This window comes from Chiloscyllium punctatum, chromosome 22 (assembly GCF_047496795.1).
Source record: "Chiloscyllium punctatum isolate Juve2018m chromosome 22, sChiPun1.3, whole genome shotgun sequence".
Taxonomy (NCBI): domain Eukaryota; kingdom Metazoa; phylum Chordata; class Chondrichthyes; order Orectolobiformes; family Hemiscylliidae; genus Chiloscyllium; species Chiloscyllium punctatum.
This window is the reverse complement of record NC_092760.1, coordinates 34,583,874-34,607,875: the sequence shown is the minus strand read 5'-3', so window position 1 is coordinate 34,607,875 and position 24,002 is coordinate 34,583,874. Positions and strand designations below refer to the sequence as shown.

The following is a 24,002-nucleotide window of genomic DNA, read 5'->3' as shown; positions in this document are numbered from 1 at the left end:
TTCTGATCTCCAGTGTCTGCAATCCTTGCTTTCTCCCCAGTTATAACCTCATGATGTTGTGTGAATTTTAACTTTGTCCACCCCAGACCATCACTGGCATAGAAAAGAAAACCTGCTAATTGTTTAAAGCAGTAATTAAACCTTACTACCTATCACTGTTGCAATGTACCTTGATGCCAATTATTGATGTTTTCCTCTGTATGTATTAAGTCTGTCTTGTATATTATAATTTTAGGTTTGCTATGGTCTTTACTCTTGTAGTTTATGTTCCTAAGCAGCAGGATGCTCTCCTAGAGATGCCCATTAATCTAGAGTGCCCTTGATGACCCGAAGCGTTCTCTTCAGGACCATCTTAGTTTTGCTCCTGTGCTGTACAGCAAGCAGAGGAAGCTTTCTCTTTAAGTGCTTGTAGATCTCTCTGTCAGGAATGCTGTTGGTCATTTAAAAATTGACTGAGCCAAAAAAAATTACTTTCTGAAAAAACCTGTAAGCTTTCAATTGTGTCCCAAATACATCAGACTGAGTTCATAACTTAGTAGCCGTTCAGAAGTCCACTGAATCGTTTAGGTTATGGCTTAGATTCTCAAGTTAGGAAATTCCCAACTTCATGTGCTCATACTATCTGAGGATACACAGGATGAGGGTGACTGCAGTTGGACAAGCCCACTTGGAAAAGGGGCAGATATAGACACTGCTGGATGCCAAGGAAGTCTGTTTTTGAAAAATATCTGCCTCAGTTCTGTGGGATTTTGTTGCAGCTACAATTAAAAATGGAAGTCTCTCTAACTCTCACTGAAAAACCCCAAGATGTCCTTATGCCCCCTACATCAGGCTGTGCCTGTTAATTATTATCATTTTCTCCATGCCATTTACCAACTGTATGCTATATAGAACCAAAGAACCCCTATTAATAACTAGCTTTATTACTTTCCATTATGTTTTAGGAAAATAAAATCCTTTGGCTACTTGGGAATGAATGTGTCAATTATCCAGATCCTTTAGACTATTCATATTGCGAGCAATTTAATACCTTGTGCATTTGGCAGCAGAGATTTGAGGTAGGGCTGTCAGGCAGGCAGGCAATATCCTTCTTGGGGTTCTAGTGTTATAACAGTCAAATGTGTCTGGGTTGTTGGTTAGAAATCATGTGTGTATCTGTAAAGGTATTATAACATTCCTATTCATATTCTAATATTTTGAACAGCTCACTCAAAATGCAGTAATATGCTATTCAGTGAAACAGGTCTGTTATGTCATGATGTGTAGATGGCATTTGTCATTGTGTGGTTGCTGTGAATTTAAGGCCAGAGTCCAATTTTCAAACAAACATTGAGTGAGGGTCACTTAGAGTCTAATTGCTGTTCAAAATTCCTGTCAGAAACTTTAATTTTTCTTTAACATGTCTTTGTCTGCAGGTTTCTTGACTTCCCCATTCTGGCTTTGGGTATTTTAGTCCAGTAGAGTATTTATGTCCATGTCATCATTCTTCCACATTTCTTTAAATGTAGAGTACAGGTATAGTTCTGGTCATCCTGTGAGAAGAAGGATATTATTAAATTGAAAAGGGTTCAGAAAAGACTTGCCAGGATGTGGTCAGGAATGGAAGGGTTGAGTTATAAAGATAGGCTAGACCTTTCTCACTGGAGTGTAGGAGGCTGAGGGGTGACCTTTATAGAGGTTTATAAGATCATGAGGGGCATAGATAAGGTGAATAGGAAGGGTGTTTTCCCTAGGATGGGGGAGTTCAAAATTATTTTTAAGGTGAGAGGAGACCGATTTTTAAAATGATGTGGGAAGGCAATTTCTTTTTTACATGAGATATGGTTTGTGTTTGGAACGAACTTCGAGGAAGTGGTGGATCTGGATACAGTGAAAACATTTAAAAGACATTTGGATGAAGTACATGAATTGGAAAGGGATATGGGCCAAATGCTGGCTGGTGGGACGAGTTTGGTTTGGGAACATGGTCAGCATGAACTAGTTCAAATGAAGGATGCATATGACTGTAAAATGTGAGAGGCAAGAAAGTATCTGCTTTCATGTCAAAATATTATAAGTGGCACATAAATACTAATGTTAATTTTGAACTATTATACGGGTGAGTAGATAAATCTGCCGTACGTTAGAGTGCGTCCACATCCCCAAGCAACCATGAAATTAATGACCAGTTTACCTACTTTATCATGTTGCTGTCTGAGGGAACATTGTTTATTAAATTACTCAAAGACCAGTATTTTTCCTGAATAATGTTAGCGTTTAAAAGCTGTCTGCAGCAATCGATCAGGACCAGCGAATCACAATGCAAACTGAAGGAACTCCTCTTCAGACTAAGCACTTTACAATCTTCTGGACTTAATATTGAGTTCAATACCTTCTTGGATTGTGAACACACTCCCATTTCTTTCCTTTTACTGGTTGTATTCTTTGTGACCACCACCTTCAACTCCCACCACAACGCCCCTACACCCCACCATCTCCCCCACCATCTCCCCCACCATCTCCCCCACCATCTCCCCCACCATCTCCCCCACCATCTCCCCCACCATCTCCCCCACCATCTCCCCCACCATCTCCCCCACCATCTCCCCCACCATCTCCCCCACCATCTCCCCCTCCCAGTGGGACTGCCTGCTGTTTCCAGTCTGGCAGTTAGATATACCATTGTTTGGCCATTCTTACATTTCGATTACATAATCTGTTCTATCAATACCCTTTTCTCTCCTCCTTCACCACTCCCCCAACCCCTTCCACCCCACTATTACATAATTGCTTCTCCCCTCTACACTTCATGTCAGCTCTGAAGAGTCACAGACTCCTAGAATCCCCAAGTGTGGAAATTGGCCATTCAGCCCAACAAGTCCACACTGACCCTCTGAGTAGAATCCCACCCAGACCCATCCCCCTACCCTATCCCTGTAACCCTGCATTTCCTGTGGCTAATGCAGCTAACCTGCATATCCCTGAACACTATGGACAATTTAGCATAGCCAATCCATCTAACTTGCATGTGTTTGGGTGGAAGCCGGAGCACTCTGAGGAAACCCACGCAGACACTGGGAGAACGTGTGAAATCGACACACAGTCGTCTGAAGTCCGAATCGAACCTGTGTCCCTGCTGCTGTGAGGCAGCAGTGCTAACCACTGAGCCACCATGCTGAAATGTTAGCTTGCTCTCTGTCTCCATGGATACTGCCTAACTCGATGCGATTTCCAGCATTTATTTGCTTTCAGATTAAGGTCTGGGTTTAATAACTTATCAGAGATGTCAGCACTCTCTCTCTCACTGCATTGGGGTGTGCCTGATAATGCACTTTGACATGGGTCTCAAAACTGACCCAATACAATTCTGATTGCATGCAAACAACTTTTGGTGCTTTTACACAATTCTACTTCAAGTTGTTCGTATATGATCAGAGTGTTGTGTTGACATGTAATGGAAAGGCCACAAGGTTTAAAATTAAGCTGGAGTTTATTTTCACTCCTTTTTTTTTGTGTGTATTTGAATCTTTGTATACTGGCCCTGTTTTATTGCTGTGTGACTTACTCAACAGAGTTGATTATGATTTGTCAGAGTTTAGAGCTTATGAAACACAAGCCATACCTAACAACAGTGAGACTGCTTAATCCTAAATCCATTACCCATATTGAATTGAAGCAAATAGCTGTATAATTACAGAATAACCTGAGTTATCTGAACGTCAATTATCCGAATTTCAGATTATTTGAATAAGATCTCAAGGTCCCATAAAAATGTTATCAGCTATCTGAACAAAATATTCCCTGCCCATCTCGCTCGGATAATCGAGTTTGTTCTGGACATAAAATGGAATAGGTATTTAGCACAAGTTGATATCTTTGAGCAGGATGGTTGAGTGGGAATGTAGAATGCAGAAGAGATTTGCTCTGGATGGAAACATAAAGTGGGGAAAAAAATTGGGCAGTGTCAAAAATGACAACATAGAAAGGTGTAGATGGATCCACCACTTTGCCAAAGAGTTTTAAAGGAGCAAAGTGTGATGCAGAGCCAAATTGTTAGGAATGGAATTCTGGAACATGTGAACTGGATGGTCGAAGGTATAGTAGGATCTGGCAGGATGAAGAAATGGAGATGCTCAAGAAGCTGGAGTTAGCAAAACATTGATTTATGCATTTGTATCAATGGATGAGATTACAGAATCTACAACGCCAGGGAAAGGTGACTGCACTGGAGGCATAGGATCTGCTGTAGTTTGACAATTTTTTTTGTGTGTATAGTTCTGCTTCAAGTTGTTTTTGACAGATTGTACTGTAGGGTTGATGTAGGATGCTTGTGATCTATTAACAGCTAGCAGGAGGCCAGCCAGGAAATATTTGAGTCTGGAGTTATTAGAGGTATAAATGAAAGTTTTGGGACAATACCAGGTGATGATATAGTGGTGGAAGTAAGCATTTGTCGTAATGGAAAGGATATCTGATCACAAGCTTAGCTGCGGATTGAATTATTTGTTGAATTAGCAGACATTCGTATTTGACCCAATAATCAGTTTGGGAAGGAGAGAGTCCCTGTCCAAGAGAGAGAACTTTGGGAATATGGTGATGAATACTGAAGCCATTAGGTTTGCCAGTGATTTTTTTTTAAGATTTGTAGCTCCGGTTGATGATAAATATGTAAGTTAGCTTGCTGAGCTGGAAGGTTTGTTTTTAGATGTTTCGTCACCATGACTAGGTAACATCAGTGAGAGTCTCTGGTGAAGTGTCGTGGTAAGTCCCGCCTCTCTATTTATAGGTCTTGGTTTCTTATGATGGGTGGTGTCATTTCTGGTTCTTTCTGCCATGGTAAATTCTAACCAGGACTCTCTCAATAAACACACCGACTTAGATTCTATCTACCTTCCCTTGAAAATAACAACGGGAAATGGCATCACCCGCCTTAAGAAATCAAGACCTATAAATAGAGAGGCAGGACTTTACCACAGGCATTTCACCAGAGACTCTCACTGATGATGTTACCTAGTATGGTGACAAAACGTTTGAAACCAAACCTTCAAGCTCAGCAAGCTAATTACAGACTTATTGCTAGGTTTGCTTTCCAAATATTTAGCTTGCAGAAATTGGGATTCATTCAATAAGCTTCAGTTGAGCACATGAAGAGATGGTGGCAGGACACGTGAAAATAAAATTGTACTTGTATTGGCAAGGAAGTGGCTGGTAGATCACTGGTGAACTTGAAAGGCCGTTAGAAATTGGGGTCCTTATAAAAACTGAATTTTTTTTCATGTGTAGCATGAGATCGGTTTTTAATTATTATTACAATGGTTACATGCTTTCCACAAACATAAACAATTTCGAATAAATGAGACAAAAAGCAAGTAACAGCAAGTATCACCAAGGCTCCTAGGTTCCTTAATTAATGTCGGTGAACTATATGGCACCATGTGTATCTTATTATTGCTGTGTTTGAGAAAACAGAACTATTATTTCTGCAAAAAATGAAAGTTAAGATTCGAAAGTGGGGAATGTGTATTTTGATGTCAAGATTAATTGCCCTATGTTCATTGGTTAAGAAAGGATTCAGGCAAGTGATTGACCATATTTTTGGGGTTGGTAATCTGCAATCCTTGCTCATAGTCAGAAGGCAGTCACAACAGGGAGCTGCTGTCTTCAGATGGAGGATAGCCTAGAAGAGGTTTAGGGAAGACTCCAGGCAGATTTTCCTACACCTTTTGGCTGGAAAGCAGGATGCTGTCTTCATAACAACATTAATATGATTGACCTAGACCTTGCCAACTGCCTATTCATCCTTTGGTCTCGTTAATAGGGTTGTCATGGGTTTTATACTTATGCATCATATCTCGATTTGCTGCTTATCACATCACCTGAAAATTCCTTATAAATGGTCAACTGCTTATATTAAGTAACTGTGGTAATAAGCCCCAGAAATCTAACCAAGTTATACTTGGGTGTGAGATGAGTGGCTGTTGATAAAGATGCCCTGGCTATATTTGGCTGCATGAATGAAACCGAATGAGAGTTGTTCCACTGAACTGCACACCAGAGGAAAAGCATGAGGAGACCAATGTGCTGAACCACCTGAAAGACTCTAGAGAGGTTGGGGAGGTAGGGGAAGGATAATGTACCACTGTTGAAGCAAAATTCAGTACGCATCATTGGACAGGAAGCAGAGAAACTTCACAACTTTCTGATGTAACAGCTAATCAAGGGAAAGAGATGATTGGGCAGATCAACATTCTACTTTTGCAACAATACGTTGCATCGGAAGTGAAAAGTACTTCTTTCCTTGTTTTAAAATATCAAAATATTCAGTCCGTGTTTTTGCTCTGCAATAAAGAGCATCTCAAGCCTGTATGAACCGGTCCTTGTGTTTCTCCTGCAAACAAGTGATGGTACCTGGAGAAGGAGGATTGAAAAGTAGCATTCTGATCAGCAAAAGGATCATCTCAGCAAACCTTGTGATCAGGGATGACGTGTGTCTGTGTGTGTCTGTGTGTGTGTGTGTGTCTGTGTGTGTGTGTCTGTGTGTGTGTGTCTGTGTGTGTGTGTCTGTGTGTGTGTGTCTGTGTGTGTGTGTCTGTGTGTCTGTGTGTGTGTGTCTGTGTGTCTGTGTGTCTGTGTGTGTCTGTGTGTGTGTGTCTGTGTGTCTGTGTGTGTGTGTCTGTGTGTGTGTGTGTGTGTCTGTGTGTGTGTGTGTGTGTGTGGAGGGAATGCTTATAAGTGGATAGAGTTTAAACTAGTTAGTAGAGTTATGTGTCAGTGGTTCATAATTTTTCATCTGTAGTTAAAAACTTATTTTGTTTATAAGAGACCTGGTCCCCATTTTGTCAACCTGGGTTGAAAACTCACATAAATTAGGAAATTCTATATACTTTTTAAAATCTTTTTGTGTCAACGCCAGGAATAGTGTGGCTCTATTTCCAGAGTGCTATGTTAGTGAGGCATAACAATTTGATTTTGTGAAGTGCTAGAAAATTGTTATATTTGACTATCTTCTGTAGATCTGTCCCTTGCTTCATTTACAGAGATTGCAGAATGAGTTACCTCTGACCCCAGAGCAATTGGAAGATGTCTTTGATAGCCTGGACCAGAGTAACAATGGCTATTTAACACCCTTGGAATTCAGCATGGGATTTGGTATGTACCGCAAACCCTCCTGTAAATTGTGAAAATGCTATTGTGATTGAACTAAGCAGTGTCTTTTATCAAGGTCAAGTTGGAGAAATGTCTTTACATAGTATTCTTTTGCAATGGAGAATTATACATATCCACAAGACTTGTTTGTTGAAGGGAAAGTTTTTAGGTACATGTTTGAAGCTAAGAAAGATATAAAGGGGGGGCAGAGATTCCAATTCATTTTGGATTCCTTTAGCAAAGAATGCGGTGACCGTGGGCTGCTTTGCTGCATTTGAATTTTGCCCTAAAATGTCAAATCCTCCTTCAAAAAACTCGTTCAATATTTTCTTAATAACTGAAATGAAGGCATACTGAATGCAGGATGAATTTGAAGTAATTTAATAATTTTAAATCTTTTTTAATAAAGATTGTGACCCGGGGCAAATATTGATGACAATAAAGGTTATTCTAAAAATAAATGAGCAACTCCATTAAACCAAGCCTCATGGTGCCATAATGTAATGAAGTTTATTGAATTCAAAAAAGATAGAATTAAATGAATAAAACCATCAGTACTCTTGTCTATTCTGCACCAAAAAAAAACCCACTCTCGAAGTGCTAACAAAGATAATATGGGTAGAACTGCTAAGCTACAAATCCATTCCTCTTATAATTGGAACTATCCTTTCAACTCCCACACAGTTATAATTAAAGGTTCTGTGTGGAAATAGCAAACATGTTTTGAATAGGGCATGTTGTGTAAGGACAGCATCACTGTTGCTGGAAACCATTGGCAACACTAGAAGCACTGAATTCATCCTAATTTGCCTTTTATGTTCCCAATACCACTCAGAATGGATTCAGTGCTAATTAGTTGCAAAATTAGCGTATGTGTTCCATTTATATTAGCCTTCTGAAGAATATGGAGTAGGTCGTTATCGGCTGTTCCTATTTCATCGCTTGTCGTAGAACGGAAATGAAACATGAAATAAAACAAGTTGTTACAATTTCCCAAGACCAATTAATTTTGTTTTTAAAAACTGAGAAACTTCCCAACAGCTACTGGAAATAGCCAAAGGACACGATTTTATCTTTTTAAGACTTCCGCTGTAACAAGTAAACTCAATCCATATAGATCAAATATTAGTTAACGCATAATAACTGCATCGAACAAAGGAAGGGCACTTGTGTATTAAACCAAAGCAATAATGATGCTTCTCAAACTACTAGTTTCTGTGCACAGTACTTCAGGCAGATGTGTAACATCGCAGGAATGAGTCTAGAGTATCTCCTAACAGACTGCAACTCAATCATGCTTAATCTGAATTTAATGCATTAGCAACCAAGTAGGATGCTCATCGGTGATCTGTTGATCCTCAACTCCAATTTCCTGCTTTTTTTTTCTCCTAATTCCCATACAGATTAAAAATCTGTCTAGCTCATATGTAATGACCCAGCTTCCAAAGCCCCCTGCGGTAAAGAATTCACAGATTCCCAGTCCATTGGGAGAAAGAATTCCTCCTCCTCTCTATCTCTAGTAGGTGACTCTTTTATTCAGAGATGATGCAGTCTGGTTCCAGCCTCTCCCACAAGAGAAAACAATTTCTGTTAAGTCCTCTATGAATCCTGTATGTTTGTTTGTGTTTCACCATTTTTATAACACAACTGTCTTGTAAAGTCATTGAAATAAAAAGGTGTATGCTGTATTTGGATCTTCAGGGAGAAAAGCCCTCACATTATCGCACTGCATTACTTAAACAACTGGCCTCCAGTCAGGCTTTGCTGAAAACCTGATGAAAGTTCAGGTGGAGAATCATGGAATCCCTAGATGCAAATAGAGGCCATTCAGCCTATCGAGTCTGCACCAACTGTCTAAAGAGCGTTCCAGCTCCTTACCCTATCCCCTTAATGCTGCAATTAGCATGGCTAATCCACCTAGCCCCCACGTCTTTGGACTGTGTGGGAGGAAACTGGAGCGCCCAAAAGGAACCCACGCAAACACTAGGAGAATGTGCAAACTCCACGCAGTCGCCTGAGGCTGGAATCGAACCTGGGTCCCTGGCACTGTGAGGCCACGATCAGAGTGATGTATTGGTATTGGACTGGGGTGGACAAGGTCAGAAGTCACATGATGACACCAGGTTATAGTCCAACAGGTTTATTTGAAATCATAAGCTTTCGGAGTGTTGCTCCTCTCAGTCAGGTAGAGGGGGGGGGGCACATACTGAAATAGGTGCACCCAGCCTGCGATCTAGATTCCTGGTGCTATTCTGCTCCTTCTCCAGGCTGTTTACATGGAGGCAGAATGGAGAAGTGGCAGGAAACTGATCTAATTGATTAAGGGCCTCTAAAAGCTGATAAAGGGAGGCTCCTTGGAATTTTCAGTTTACCTCCAGGTTCTTGCATAGGTCCAACTTTGCTGACTGTAGGTGGACTCCCAGTAGTGGCTCTGGGTGGGGAGGTGCAGCAGGTCAGGCAGCATCTGAGGAGCAGGAGAATCGACGTTTCAGGCATGAGCCCTTCAATCCTGAAGAAGGGCTCGTGCCTGAAACGTCGATTCTCCTGCTCCTCAGATGCTGCCTGACCTGCTGCGCTTTTCCAGCAACACATTTGCAGCTCTGATCTGCAGATAGGCGGGAGGTCCACCTCCCACAGCACTGAACCTGGCTGTGAAACACTCTCTTTTTATCTTTAAATTTCTAAAAGTTTCACTTCCAAATGTGCTTTTTTTAAAAATGTACCTGCTATTGCAGTCTTCTGCTGGCTTCAAACAGGATGACCTTGGGTTAACCTCTAGCTTTTTGGGAGGGTGAGCCTGCTCACTGGCCATCCACTGATCACTGTCTGGGAGATCGTAACATCTCTCACACTGGACTTCTCACTCTCGTTTTGAGCTTGATTCCTGGTTTCGGAAGCCCTGAAGAGAGCGACAGCCTTAGGAGTAGCTCGTTATTAGATAAATCTTCTCTCTAAGAAGATGGTTACACAACCAGGGCTGTGTCCTTCTGGTGGGTGGGAGGAGTGGTATCCTGTGACCATCTGGGGCAACCTCACCCCAAAATGTCACCCTGACCCACCTCTCTCCCACACCTCTCCAGTCTCATCTCTCCAGTCTCATCTCTCCATAAAATCCCAGGGCTTAGTCTGGGATCTATTTCGTTTTCTCCCACGTCTCTTTGCATTCCCAGTAACATCCATTACAATGTTCTGACGTTTCCGGGAGAGCTAACTGATCCCCACCCTTTCCATAGACTGAACCCATTGAAACAGTCATAATTCCACAAAAGCTTGACAGGGTAGAGACAGCAGGTGATTTCTCCAACTGGGGAATCAAAAAGACAGGAGAACAGATCGGCGTGTGAAAGAGTCACTACTTCCTTCAAAAGGGTTGTCCAGTGTCCCTCTGTCAGACAATTGTGAATTTTCTATCATTGGGTATGTTTTAAAGTTGAGTCAAAAATTGTGGCACTGGAAAAACACAGCTGGTCAGGCAGCATCTGAGGAGCAGGAGAGTCAACACTTTGGGCATAAGGCCCTCATCAGGCTCATGCCTGAAACATTGATTCTCCTGTTCCTTGGATGCTGTCTGACCTGCTCTGCTTTTCCAATGCCACACATTTTGACTCTGACTCTCCAGCATCTGCAGTCCTCACTTTCTGCAAGATTTTAAGGCTGGCATAGAGATTCCGAACCTTTTTTATGGGAATCACTGCATGTGAGGGTATAGGATATGATCAGGTTGAGTGGGTGAGACAAGATCTTTAGACCGTACTCCTGTTCTTACCCTACAATCTTAATCTGTATTGTACTGCTTTAGTTGGTAAGAGTGGAGCAGTGCAGGCTGCCCTCCTATGTTCTTGTATCTTTGTTCTTTCTCTTCATTGCACCAGTTTCCTTTAGTTCAGTTCCATTGGTGCTAGATTCCCAATGCTTTGACTTCAAAGAGCTGGGATTCTTCAAGTGTAAGTTTTTGTTTATTGACTCGATGGTGGAGTAGCTTGTCCAACTGTCTCTCTCTCAAATGTACAGGACAATTCATAGGTATCGAGGTATTGCCAGCACCAGAAAGTCGGGAAAGCTCAAAGCTTGAGGAAACGTTTGAATCCGGCTGGTCTGATGACCTGGATATCATAGACGATGAGGAAGAGAAGCGGTTTTGTTTCTTGATGCAGCAACTTGGTGCTTCACAGATCTTTGAGGAGTAAGTATTTCCTATTCTGTTTCTGCATAGTTTTATATCCCCCCCCCACAACATCCAATGTTATCTAATGGGAAATAGGTTGGAGTTAATTTAGGCTATCTGTTTGGACAAGTCAGACCAAAGGGTCTATTTTCATGCTGTACATCTCTATGTAGTGTCCAGGACCTCATGATTTGTGCATGTTAGGCAGGAAGCAAAAAGCTTTGAAAGCAACTCAAGCTAATTATGATGTAGCTCAAATATAATGGTGGGGACAAAATGGTGCCCTCAGGTAAGTAGGATCCCAGTGAATTGAAGCCCTGTAATTTCTCCTTGAGTAAAGAAATGGACCTGTTTGTTCTTCACAAACACAGTGAAAGTGCAATGCGAATTTTACTTATTGAGTACATGAGCAAGGATGACTCACTGCAGCTGTACAGGGCCTTTAGTGAGCCTCCTCCCAACAACAAAAGCTATATTTGCCTGGTAGGAGAGCAGAGGGGGTTCACCTGGGATGGCAGTTTTGTTATATCGCAAGAGATTGGGTTGACTTGGCTTTGTATTCATTGGAGCTGAGAAGAATGAGATACATCTTGTTTGAAATGTGTAAAATTCTGACAGGGTGGGAAGTAGGGATGCTGCATCACCTGGCCAAGGGGTCTGGAATAAAGGGTCATGGTCTCCTGATATGTGGTAGGCCGTGAGATGCAATCTCTGAGGGTGGTGAATCTATGGAATAACCTCCCACAGAAGACTGCAGTGTCAAATCACTGAATATATTGAAAAAAGAAATAGATTTGGAAGGTAAGAAAGGGTAATGGAAGAGAGTAGGAGTTTAGCATTGAGGTAGAGGATCAGCCATGATCAGTGAACGGTGGAGGAACAGCCTACTTCTGATTCTAATGTTTTGATATAGGAAGAGTGGTTAGCATACTGCTTGTATTTCAAGTGGGGCTAATGAAATGTAAGGCTATACAGAAGCAAATATGTCACATGGTTTTCAGTTTTAAACATAAACTAGCAAGGAAAGCACTGCTCCATTTACATCTCAAAAGGACACAGCTTCTTGAGTGTTTTCTTTAAGGTTTTAATCCAACGCCTTGACTACGCATAGTATGGATTGAGCTCCGAGGGCCTGTCAACCAAATTAGAAGTGGAGATTGGGATGAGTGAATGCAACAAAGTGGATTGGGCAGAGTAAATCCAATCTTTTTATTATGGTTTGATTGAGTTAAGTAAGAAAAATTGCTTTTTCTTCCTCCATCCTTTTTTTTTCCTTGGACAGTGTATAGCTGCTTTTGGGGGAATACTGCAAGTGCAAGATTTTACCCACACCAGGCTGGGTCTAAAGCAAATTGCCCGGGAAACTTATTCCTTATTCCTGTCTAGTGATCCTTGGTAGAAGATGTCTTGTGTTTGGCTGTCACATGATAACCAGATTAGTTTTGATTGTCTGGCAGTGAGAGTAATCACCATCAAGTTGACATTCCTTGACTCTGACTCCTTTGTACAGAGAGATATCAAACAAAATTGTATTGCATCAAGTAATTGGTGCCTTAAGGTGAGGAAAGGAGAACTGAAGATAAAGACCTCAATAAGTAACAGTTATGTTGGAAAGGTTAAAGCTATAAGAAAGACATAGAGCCCTTTATATGGATTGGGACAGACAAAGAATGCAATCTGAAATCTAACCCAATTGTGTATATTTACTGGAAGCTTTCTAACATGCTTCTGCAAAATCAAGTCTTGGGCTTCTAAATATAAACAAAAATCAGCAGGATATATTGCGTATGATGTACCTTTTTTTTTATTCTTGATTTAGCCTGGAGTAAGTAGCTGTCATTGAAAACTGATACAACCACATCCATTGTGCACCTTCCAATGGTAGGAGACTACCACAAACCAATAAAGCAATATGTGACTTTATAAATACACTTTTTCTCCCCAAGCCCTCCTGGGGACAGCAGGTGAGTAGCCTGCATAAGTGATGTGATAAAAGCAGCTAGAACACCACACAGACAATAAGGGCTAACACAGATACAGTCAGTCATTACTTTTTTTTTAAAAAAATTAAAAGTCACAAGGACACAGTATAATTTAGGTTAAGAGAAAAATGAAGGTGGGTAATTAGGATCAAAGAAAATTTGCTGGAAAAGCTCAAAAGGTCTGGCAGATCTGTGGAGAGCAAACATAGTTGACATTTTTGGTCCAATGACCCTTCCTCAGAACTCAACGTTCGCTCTGATTTATTTACACAGATGCTGCCAGACCTACTGAGCTTTTCCAGCAATTTCTGCTTTTGTTTCTGGTTTACAGCATCTATGGTTTTTTTTTTATTTTTACTTTGTGGGTAGTCAGGAGTTTATTTATATAAAAGAAGGTGACTCATTGATGTGAGGAAGCATTTTGCTAAGCTTGCATGTAAGGGAATATTGCACTGGGTTTGAAATAAGTGGGTTGAGTCTTGTATTGCTTTTTTTTTTGCTCCATCTAAGTTGCGTTGAGTTTTATGGATGGAGTTGAAGAGTGTGGCGCTGGAAAAGCACAGCAGGTCAGACAGCATCAGAGGAGCAGGAGAATTGACGTTTTTGGCATGGATGGATCTCTGCAGAGGGGCCTAATGAGATTTCTTGCCATTCCTTACCAAATTTTGCCTCCTTAATTACCTGCTCTGCCCCATAGCATCGCTCACCCAATCCCTGGAACAACTCTGCGTTTGGTGAATCTCTCTGGAGTTCACTGGCATCTCTTGCACATGCATTCTCCTTAAAAGCCTTAAAACAGAGTCCGGAGCTGTCTTAATCATTTGTGAGATTTGTCCCGAGACGAGAACAGGCCATGTGCAGAATGGCAGCAGCTGTTTAGGTACTGGAGACCCCATCCCCCTCGCCCTCAGGTGATCAACATCTTGATGGCAATAAGACTTTAAGATCTAGATGTTTTCTTACCTTTTTTGGCTCTTTGTTTCTGCTATTTTTTAAATTTTAATTTCTGGTTTTGTTACCAAGATAGCACTGGAGAATGGCGACTTTGTACACTTTGCACTGTCTTGTGTATTCCTCTACTTGAGTACATGCAACAATAAAATCTAATTATAATTCAACTCTCGTGCTCTACCACTCTCCCTGTTGTGTACAATGTCTTCTCTCACCTGCTGTTATCTCTCAGACTCTAAAGTCACTGACCCCATGTGCCCTCTGTGCTGCCAAATTGCTCACTTGACCCACCTCCCCACCTGTGCTAATAGTAACGGCTGTCCCACATGCTTTGGTCTCACTTAATACCAGCTTCTCTGTCATTCCAGGAGGACAATAACCTCCACATTAGGACAGAAGGACTCAGAGCATGGTGGACTGTCCTACACTTGGCCCTTATGTTGAGAGCATCCTGACTCTGAAGGCTCAATTGTCTGGCTGATTGTTTTCAATCCCTTGGAGTAATGTTGAAGGCTGCTCTTGGATTACTACACTAGAGTACCCTTTTTATGAAGACTATCTCTCTCCACTTGACTGAGGGCCTGCTAAAAACCATGGCATGCTTTCTGATTTTGTGGCTAAATAGTATGGCAAGATAGAAGTAAATGTGCTTGGTAGCTCTGGCTGAGGGATGCAAAGTGAAAAATATACAAGGCAAGGTGGGGATGGTGTTAGCAATTGGTGTTAGTTAGACTAAGTAAGTGAGTATTGTGACTGTGGGGCTGGCCCAATCCATGAGCTGGGTGTGTCCCCCTTGATGCACAGTGTCCAGACTGCAGCGCTACAATGAGAGTTGCTGGTGCAGGTTCAGTTGCAGCATTCCTGTAGAGGATTGAAGATGTGCCCTGAGGGTTCTTGGAGTCTGGGTCATGTTGGAAGCCTATGTAAATGGATGTGATGGCCATGTGTGTATCTGGTGCCTATAGAGCATGTCCCAAGGTGTTGATATCTGGTGTCCAACAGGAAGCTCATTCCGAGAAAGTGGTGTACTGAACTCACCAGCTGCTCACTCTTTGGTTTTCCCATGTCAAGCCATCTTGATATTTGCATGGGTTGGGGAAGATGGGAAGCTGAATGTTAATCAGGTTAGTCATTAACCAGGCGTTTGACAGGCAATCATCTTCCTTAAATGGCAAGTGCCTAATGGAAACTCACTATACCACTTGTTCAACCATAAAGGATGGAGCAAAATGTTTTTGAGATGAGCCTCGCCTGATTCTGTCACTAATTAAACAATAGCCCACATCACTGGCTCCTGTGTGAATTCACTCCTAAGAGTCTGGTTAGATGTTCTTTGTGCTCACATGCTGTGTGACCACCCTTGCTCTACCAAATGTTTGCTTTCAATTGTTCACCCAATCAGTGTCCCTCAAGATTTTACAATCCCCTAAGGTTACCTCTCAGTGTCTGATGCTCCAGGGAAAATCGCCTCAGACTACTTACACTCTTCCCTGTAGCTCAACCCTAGCAAACATAATGTGGTCATGCCACTTACCAGATAGATCAGTTCAATTGTACCCAATAGGTTATGTATGGCAATACTCAAAATGAAATTACTGATGTTAATTCATTCATATTATAGCACTGTTTAAGTTAGCCATTCCAATCTGGTGTTCACAATAGATGTGTACTGTTTCCTTTTAAAATCTTCCTTTTTTTCTCTCTCTCTCTCCCTCTCCAGTCAAAGTGAAGTGAGAGAGTTGTGGACCAGATTACGGAGGGACAAGCCTGAGCTGCTGGCTAACTTTGAACAGTTTTTGTCTAAAGTTTCAACACATGTCCAGGAGGTGCAAAATGACAAGATAACCATGGAACAGGCATTGAAACGGTAATCAATTTAGTAAGCAAACATTGCAAGGCACAATCAGTGAGTGTTGAAATTGACTTGGTCCCTACCATTATCCAGCAATTCCCATTGGAAAGTGTTAATTAACAGGCACTGGATGAAGCCAGTATTGAGTCAGGCCATAATGTCTTCTACATTCATGGTGAAGAGTTGGCCACCACTCGGTGTAGTCACAGGTGAAGTGTGGGCAATTGGGTGATTAAATTCCTGAGAGGAGAGATAACAACAACAAGAGGGGTATTGAAAGATAATGCAAAGCCATTAGAAACTCCACTTCAGGCTTTCTGCTGATCCACTTGCTCCTTTTTGCTTTCCTGTCATTAAATTAGATCATTTTCTTTGTTCGTCACCAGTTATTTTATTGGCAAACATCAGGTTATTCTGAACTGAATTATTTTGTTGAGTATCTGCCTCTTGTAGCAAGTAGTATACATGTGTGGAACAAGGTTTTATCATCTTTTCTGAAGCTCCTTTCTTTATCTCAAACACAGGAAGGAGTGTGACCATGATCGAGAGGTTCGATGCTTGTACGAGGAAATGGAGCAGCAGATTACGCGGGAGAAAGAACAGCTGTTGAATCAGGTAAACGTTTAATTTTATGGTGGGGCTGAGGAGGGGTGGTGATGCACAGATAATTCAAGTATCCTGCATTTTTTTTGTTAGTCAGCTTTTAATAATATTTATTTCCTCAGAACTTTGACGGACATTTTCTTTCATCCATTGTCAAGAAACAGAACCTGATTATTTATATAAAAAAAAATTGGCTCGATGAGTAAATATTTCATTCAAACCACACATTTGTCTGTTCTGTCATATTGTGATAGGTATTTACAGCTTTAGTAATATTCTGCTATTTTATAGTGTGATTACTTATTCTGACTGCTGGTTTCCTGTAAATCAATCACAAGCCAAAATTAGGATGACAAAGGGACTATTTAATTACTTGAACAGATGGATTTTACAGAAGAAGATTGTAAAAAGACCATTGAAGCATTAAGAGTAAGAGATCCATTTGGTTTATGATGAAAGAATTCTTTTAGGCCACAGGCACCAGGCTTTACTTAGGGTAGTTGTTGAAAAGGACATTGCTTAATCATTGCTTATTAGATCATGAAAAGTGGGATGTAGTCCATTGAATCTTTGTCTGTTTGACTGAAAATTGCATACGTTTAAGCTGTACTGTGACACAGAATTGCCAAGTTACAAAATGTAATTCTTTTAAAAGAACAAAACAAACCAACATTGGTATGCTGCAAGATTAAAAGCTTTCAGAGCTATGGAAGAAAGCAGCATTTGAGAGAGTACAAAATTAAAAAGCTTTGAGGAAAATAGAATAAATAATCATGTTGCAAAGAACTGGCATAATATTGCGTGGTAGGCTTAATATCAGAGTTGGATCAAATAAACACGATTGGACATCTTTGAAAAAACAATTAGAAAGATACAAAATAGCTTCCATGCTCATCACTAAAGCACAAGATTCATAAATCAATATCCTATTGCATTTAATATGATGTTATAGTTCATCATAGCCATACATAATTTCATATGTATGAAGTTGTATAAGCTTTTGATAATCCCTTTACCTGAGAACAATTACAATACTCGAAAGAACACGACATAATAAGAATGCATTATTCAGGGGCATCCATGGATTAAAGCCTTCACAAATGAACTTACATGGTGCAGGTGAAACACTTTTTTTTTTCAAGGTTAAAGTGAAGGGTGTAAGGTAATAGAGACTGTCCACAATTCATAATCAAAAAGCCTTACTCTTTAAGTGTGTGTACACATTTGACCTCCACATTCTTGAAGTAACAGGAAGTGTTCAAGAGAGACCAAATTATGCCAATTCAGTTCGAGGACAGCAAGGAGGAAAAAGCCATTCATTCAAGTGGTAGAACCCACTTGAGCTCATTGACCTATCTTTAACTGGAATTGTTCAGGCACCAACAGTGCCTGGTGAACAAATTGTAACAAAAGTGTGTGGATCTGGAAATCTTAATAAAAACAGAAAATGTTGGAGCAACTCAATGGGTCCAGTGCCGACTATGGAGTGAGAAAGTGTTAGTGTTTTAAGTCTAGTATGACTCGTTATTGTAACTGAGGGAGGCTGGAACATGATTTTTTTTCAAAAGCATTTTAAAAAAAAAAATAGAGAGCAAGTGGAGGAGGAGGGAAAAGTGCTGAGAGAAAAATGCAAAATAAGTGCTAACAGAGTATCTCTGGTAGTAGAGGAGTGATATATAGATGAAGCATAAGTGTTACTTGCCTGCTATCCAGTCTGCTGAGAGCAAACCCATGTGAGCAAGGCAGAGTGGGGAAGATGAGGTGGTGTTCCTCCAGCATGTCTTGGGCTTTGCTGGCTCACTGTGTTTAAGGGCCTACTTGTAACAGTGCAAGAAAGAAATGTGGCGGAAACCACTGTAACCACAAATTGGTAGTGGTTAGAATTATGTCACATGAAACAACTTCGATTGCATGCCTTGCTGTAGTGTGGCAGGTGGGCGTGAAAGGCATGGAGGGGGAGGGACTCTGCATTGATCAATTAACACATTTGGCCTTAAAATATTTTAAAGGACTATAAATGCACGTTGTTGGCTCCCCTTTTTCCTTCATAAGTTAAAGAAGTAGCTCTAGCTTTGTTTTATGAGAAATCAGATCTTGGTTGTTGACATCTAAATGAGAGAAGTGGGACAGGTGGAGAGAAGTCCTTTTTGCATTGTTTACTATTCTAGACAAACATTTGAATTTTGAAAGTAAATGAGTGGCATGGTGGCTCAGTGGTTAGCACTGCTGCCTCACAGCACCAGTGTCCTGGGTTCGATTCCACCTTGGGCTCTCTGTGTGGAGTTTGCACTTTCTCCCTGTGTCTGCGTGGATTCCCTCCCACAGTCCAAAGATGTGCAGGCGAGGTGATTTGGTCTTGCTAAATTGCCCAGGGATGTGCAGTTAGCCATGGGAAATTCAGGGTTACAGGCACAAGATGTGTTTGCATGGAATGCTCTTTGGAGGGCCAGTATGGGATTTGATGGGCTAAATGGCCTGCTTTCACACTGTAGGGATTCTGATTCTAAATAAAGACTGTTTAGCACAAGGGATATGAAGGAGAAAGGCAAAAGATTAATTGATTCAATTCTCACCCCAGAGACTTGAGCATGTCCTCTATACAGCCAGGCTCTGCAGTGCTTAATGGGTGCTGGAACATCAAAGATACATTGTCTTTTGGATGAAACTGAGGTGCAGTCTGCTATTTCACATGAACATAAAAGATTGCTTGCTAAATTCCAAACATAATGGACTAGTTTGTCCAGGCCAGTCTTAATTGTTCAAGCAATGTTAGCCAAGCAGATCATCTAGTTATTTATTTCATTGCTGGTTGCATAAATGAAGATATTTGGGTGGTTCTTTATTGACTGTGAAGCATCTTGAGATGTCCTGAGGTTGTGAAAAGTGATAAATAAACTCATTCCTCCTATTCCTTGAAAAGACTAGAAATCTTTTTCTAATGCTGTTAACTCAAGAATAAGAGCTGGCCGGGACACTGGGAAAGCTCTTCAAACAGTGCTGCCAGATACTAAATATCCACAGAGCTGTGGTTTATTATTGCTTCTGAAAATACGTTACTTCATACCTTGCAGCATTTATCTCTGTATTGCATTGAATTAGCAGCCTTCGAATGGAGGTTAGACCATCTGAATCAATGAAGTGCCACTATAGAGTCTTGGCTGATGCTTTTAGCTGGCGAGAGAGTGGAGAGGGAGGGAAGGAGAGATGGGGAGGGAGATGATTATCCCAGAGCCTAACTGGCCAAAAGGAGATGCCAAAAGAAATGTAGCACAGGAGGCCTATTGAGGGTAGGGTGACCATCAGGCAGTGAATCTTTGGAACTCTTCTCCTGAAAAAGTAGAGGAGGTAGACTCTCTGAATAGGTTTTAAGGCTGAGACTGCTAGATTCCTTGGTAAATGATTAGATAAAAGGGACAGCTGGAAATGGGAATTTGAGATTACGATCAAACCAGACACACTCTTATTAGATAACAGAGCAGCTGGGGGGTGGGGCCAAATAACCTATTCTTGCTCCTTGTTTACATGTACATCCACATTTCCCAGCAAGACCGTCCCTACTTGATGTTGTGTGTCGTTGGACAAATAGCGTGCTTGCAAGAGATTTCAGTTCATCAAACTCCAGTCCGAATGAATAACTTAACAAGCAATGGCCAACACTGATTCAAATCAGAAAGCAGTGTATCCAGGGCTGCCCTGTGGTTGGTCAATAAAATGAGAATGGGCAGATGGTGAGGAGTGACTGAGAGGAATACCTTACCAAAGGCTGGATTCATGAAGGTCATGTCTTTTGACTGCACTGTTCATGCCCTGCACACCCTATCATGGACCCTTCCCAGACTGTGTGCACACTTGTCCTGTGAAATTGGGCTGAAGAGAAAATGGCCCCAGAGCCCAAAAATGTCAGCATACCCCATGTGCCACTGGTAATAGGACTGATAGGCAATGACTGGAACTGGGTTGTGCGGATATTCTGGGAGCTGAATTAATGCACCCAGGCAGTCTCCGATCATGTGGGCTAGCGTTGGGTCTGCATGTCCCTGAATGTAAATTTTAAAAATACAATCTGCCTGATCAAGGACAGAGTTACTTTCTCCAGCAAAACTGCACTGTTTAATGCTAAATGACAGATGTTTTGTTTGTTTGTTAACTGCACTGCAGTATATTCTTGCTCTTGCTCTTGGTATGTGTCCCAGCAGGATGTGTGGAAGCACAGTGACCGAAACCATCAGCTACAGAGGGAACTCAGCAGTAAGGAGCAGGACCTAGAAAATATCATTCAAAAGCAAAAGAAGGTATGTTGTGAGATCTCGAGTCCTTTTCAAATTACTGGTTTTAACTTTGGGATTTGTTTGGTTTGTTTTCCATAAGGAGAATTCTCTGGGCCAGCAATAAAAAATGTTCCTTTTATGATGTCATGTTTGAAAGAAAGTGTCTGTCTTCATATGCATTTTTTCTTAATGAGTGTACCTAGACTAATTGGGGTCCATATTTAAAATGTTCCACAAAGAATGTATGCAAGTTGTTCTATATTCACTGGTTTCTGTAAGCACTGGATGTTTGTTCTAGCTAGAAAGTATGGGGAAAAAAAAAGACAGTCATTAAACAGCTGTAAGAGCAAGCTTTCGTGAGCCAGGAGCGTTTGACCCATGTCGGGTTGTGTGGAATAGTGCAACTTAATGTTTCTTGTGACCGTTATCCTCCTTGGCGTTTTCCTTTTCTCTCAATCTGCCTTCCAAAAGGTTAGAGATTTTGTAGAGGTCTGACTGAAAGATTTGTTATTTAGTTCAAATTGCAAAGGGATACTTTTATTCTTGCATACTGGGTATTGTTATTTGTATTACTTAAACTGAGAAAAAGCTGCAACACAAAGGGAGTGGGATTACTTGTGCCTGCAGAAAGCTTGCACCCGTACAGCAGATAATCAAGAAGGCTAATGGAACGTTGGCCCTTATTTCAAGGGGGTGAGAGTAGGGAAGTCTTACTGTGACTGTACAAGGTGCTGGTGAGACCGCATCTGGAGTATTGTGAGTAGCTTTGGTCCCCTTATTTAATTTGATTTGTGTCTGGGTGCAGTGAAATGTTTTTTTTTGTTTAGTGTGCAGTACTGGCAGATCATACCTTACATCATTGGGTGACAGATCAGAATGAGGGATACAAAGTTATGGCTGCAAAGAAGATGCACAAAAGCAAGACCAACATTAGATTCGAAACTTGAGAGAAATTGAGGACTGCAGATGATTGAGTTCAGAGTTGTGTGTGTGGTGCTGGCAAAGCACAGCAGGTCAGGCAGCATCCGAGGAGCAGAAGAATCGACATTTCGGGCAAAAGCACTTCATCAGGAATGAGGCTTGTGAGCCAAGGGTGTAGAGAGATGACTGGGAAGGGGATGGAGCTGGGGGGAAGGTAGCTAAGAATGCGATAGATAGATGAAGGTAGGGCTAATGGTGATAGATTGGAGAGGATAGGTGGGAAGGAAGATGGACAGGTCATGGGGGTAGTGCTGCATTGGAAGATTGGATCTGGAATAAGGTGGGGGATGGCGAAGTGAGGTAACTGGTGAAATCCACATTGATGCCATGGAGTTGGAGGGTCTCAAGGCGGAAGATGAGGCATTTTTCCTCCAGGTGTCAGATAGTTAGAGTGTGGTTATAGAGGAGGCCCAGGACCTGCATGTCCTTGGTGGAGTGGGAGCGGGGAGTTGAAGTGTTCAGCCACGAGAAAAATTCTACAGATGTAATTCCCTGTGAGTAAATATTTCAATAATTCCTTTCCTCTTCTGGAGAAGTTTGGATATTTTCTTCCTTGAGCAGATTTATGGTTCTGTTCGCCGAGCTGGGAATTTGTCTTGCAAACGTTTCGTCACCTGTCTAGGTGACATCGTCAGTGCTTGGGAGCCTCCTGTGAAGCGCTTCTGTACTGTTTCCTCCAGCATTTATAGTGGCCTGTCTCTGCCGCTTCCGGTTGTCAGTTCGAGCTGTCCGCTGTAGTGGCCGGTATATTGGGTCCAGGTCGATGTGTTTGTTGATAGAGACTGTGGATGAGTGCCATGCCTCTAGGAATTCCCTGGCTGTTCTGTTTGGCTTGCCCTATAATGGGCATGTTGTCCCAGTCGAATTCATGTTGCTTATCGTCTGTGTGTGGCTACTAAGGATAGCTGGTCGTGTCGTTTCGTGGCTAGTTGGTGTTCGTGTATACGGATCGTTAGCTGTCTTCCTGTTTGTCCGATGTAGTGTTTTCTGCAGTCCTTGCATGGGATTTTGTACACTATATTAGTTTTGCTCATGTTGGGTATCGGGTCCTTTGTTCTGGTGAGTTGTTGTCTGAGCGTGGCTGTTGGTTTGTGTGCTGTTATGAGTCCTAGTGATCGCAGTAGTCTGGCTGTCAGTTCAGAAATGCTCCTGATGTATGGTAGCGTGGCTAGTCCTTTGGGTTGCGGCATGTCCTTGTTCCGTTGTCTCTCCCTTAGGCATCTGTTGATGAAATTGCGCGGGTATCCGTTTTTGGCGAATACTTTGTATAGGTGTTCCTCTTCCTCTTTTTGTAGTTCTGGTGTGCTGCAGTGTGTTGTGGCCCTTTTTGAATAGTGTCCTGATGCAACTTCATTTGTGTGTGTTGGGGTGGTTGCTTTCATAGTTTAGGACTTGGTCTGTGTGTGTGTGGCTTTCCTGTAAACCTTTGTGGTGAATTCTTCATTCAGTATTCTCTGTACCATCACGTCTCGGAATGGGAGTTGGTTGTCCTTTTCTTCCTCTCTAGTGAATCGGATTCCTGTGAGTGTGGTGTTGATGATCTGGTGTGTGTTCTCTATTTCTGTGTTTTTAATTATTACAAAGGTGTCATCCACGTATCTGACCCAGAGTTTGGGTTGAAGTTGTGGTAAGACTGTTTGTTCTAACCTTTGCATTACTGCTTCTGCTATGAGTCCAGAGATCGGTGAGCCCATGGGTGTTCCGTTGATTTGTTCGTATATTTGGTTATTGAATGTGAAGTGTGTTGTGAGGCACAAGTCCAGTAGTTTAAGTATGCCGTCTTTGTTGGTCGGTTCAACGTCTTGTTGTCTGTTATGTCTGTCCAGCAGGTTGGCTATTGTTTCTTTGGCTAGTGTTTTGTTGATGGAGGTGAACAGTGCCATTACATCGAATGAGACCATAGTTGTGTGTTGTGAGTTGTCTATGTGTATATTTCTGATGATGTCCAAGAATTCCTGTGTCGATTGTATAGATTGTCTGGATCCGCTGATCAGGTGTTTCAGTTTCTGCTGTAGTTCTTTGGCCAGTTTGTGTGATGGTGTCCCTGGTAGTGATACTATGGGTCTGAGTGGGAT

At 41.7% G+C, this 24,002-nt stretch overlaps 1 protein-coding gene across 2 annotated transcripts in view; it reads left to right on the top strand.

Annotated features, from left to right (window-relative positions):
* Positions 1 to 24,002, top strand: part of LOC140493494 (EF-hand calcium-binding domain-containing protein 4B-like) — a 114,884-nt gene that overhangs the window by 18,066 nt on the left and 72,816 nt on the right. Inside the window, exons 3-7 of one of the 2 annotated variants that reach the window (XM_072591987.1) lie at positions 7,017 to 7,128; positions 11,137 to 11,308; positions 15,944 to 16,090; positions 16,600 to 16,690; positions 20,875 to 20,970. In XM_072591987.1, coding sequence (XP_072448088.1) covers positions 7,017 to 7,128; positions 11,137 to 11,308; positions 15,944 to 16,090; positions 16,600 to 16,690; positions 20,875 to 20,970 — 618 coding nt within the window. Of the gene's footprint in view, positions 1 to 7,016; positions 7,129 to 11,136; positions 11,309 to 15,943; positions 16,091 to 16,599; positions 16,691 to 20,871; positions 20,971 to 24,002 lie in introns of both variants that reach the window. The other variant, XM_072591986.1, reaches the window with a different exon arrangement.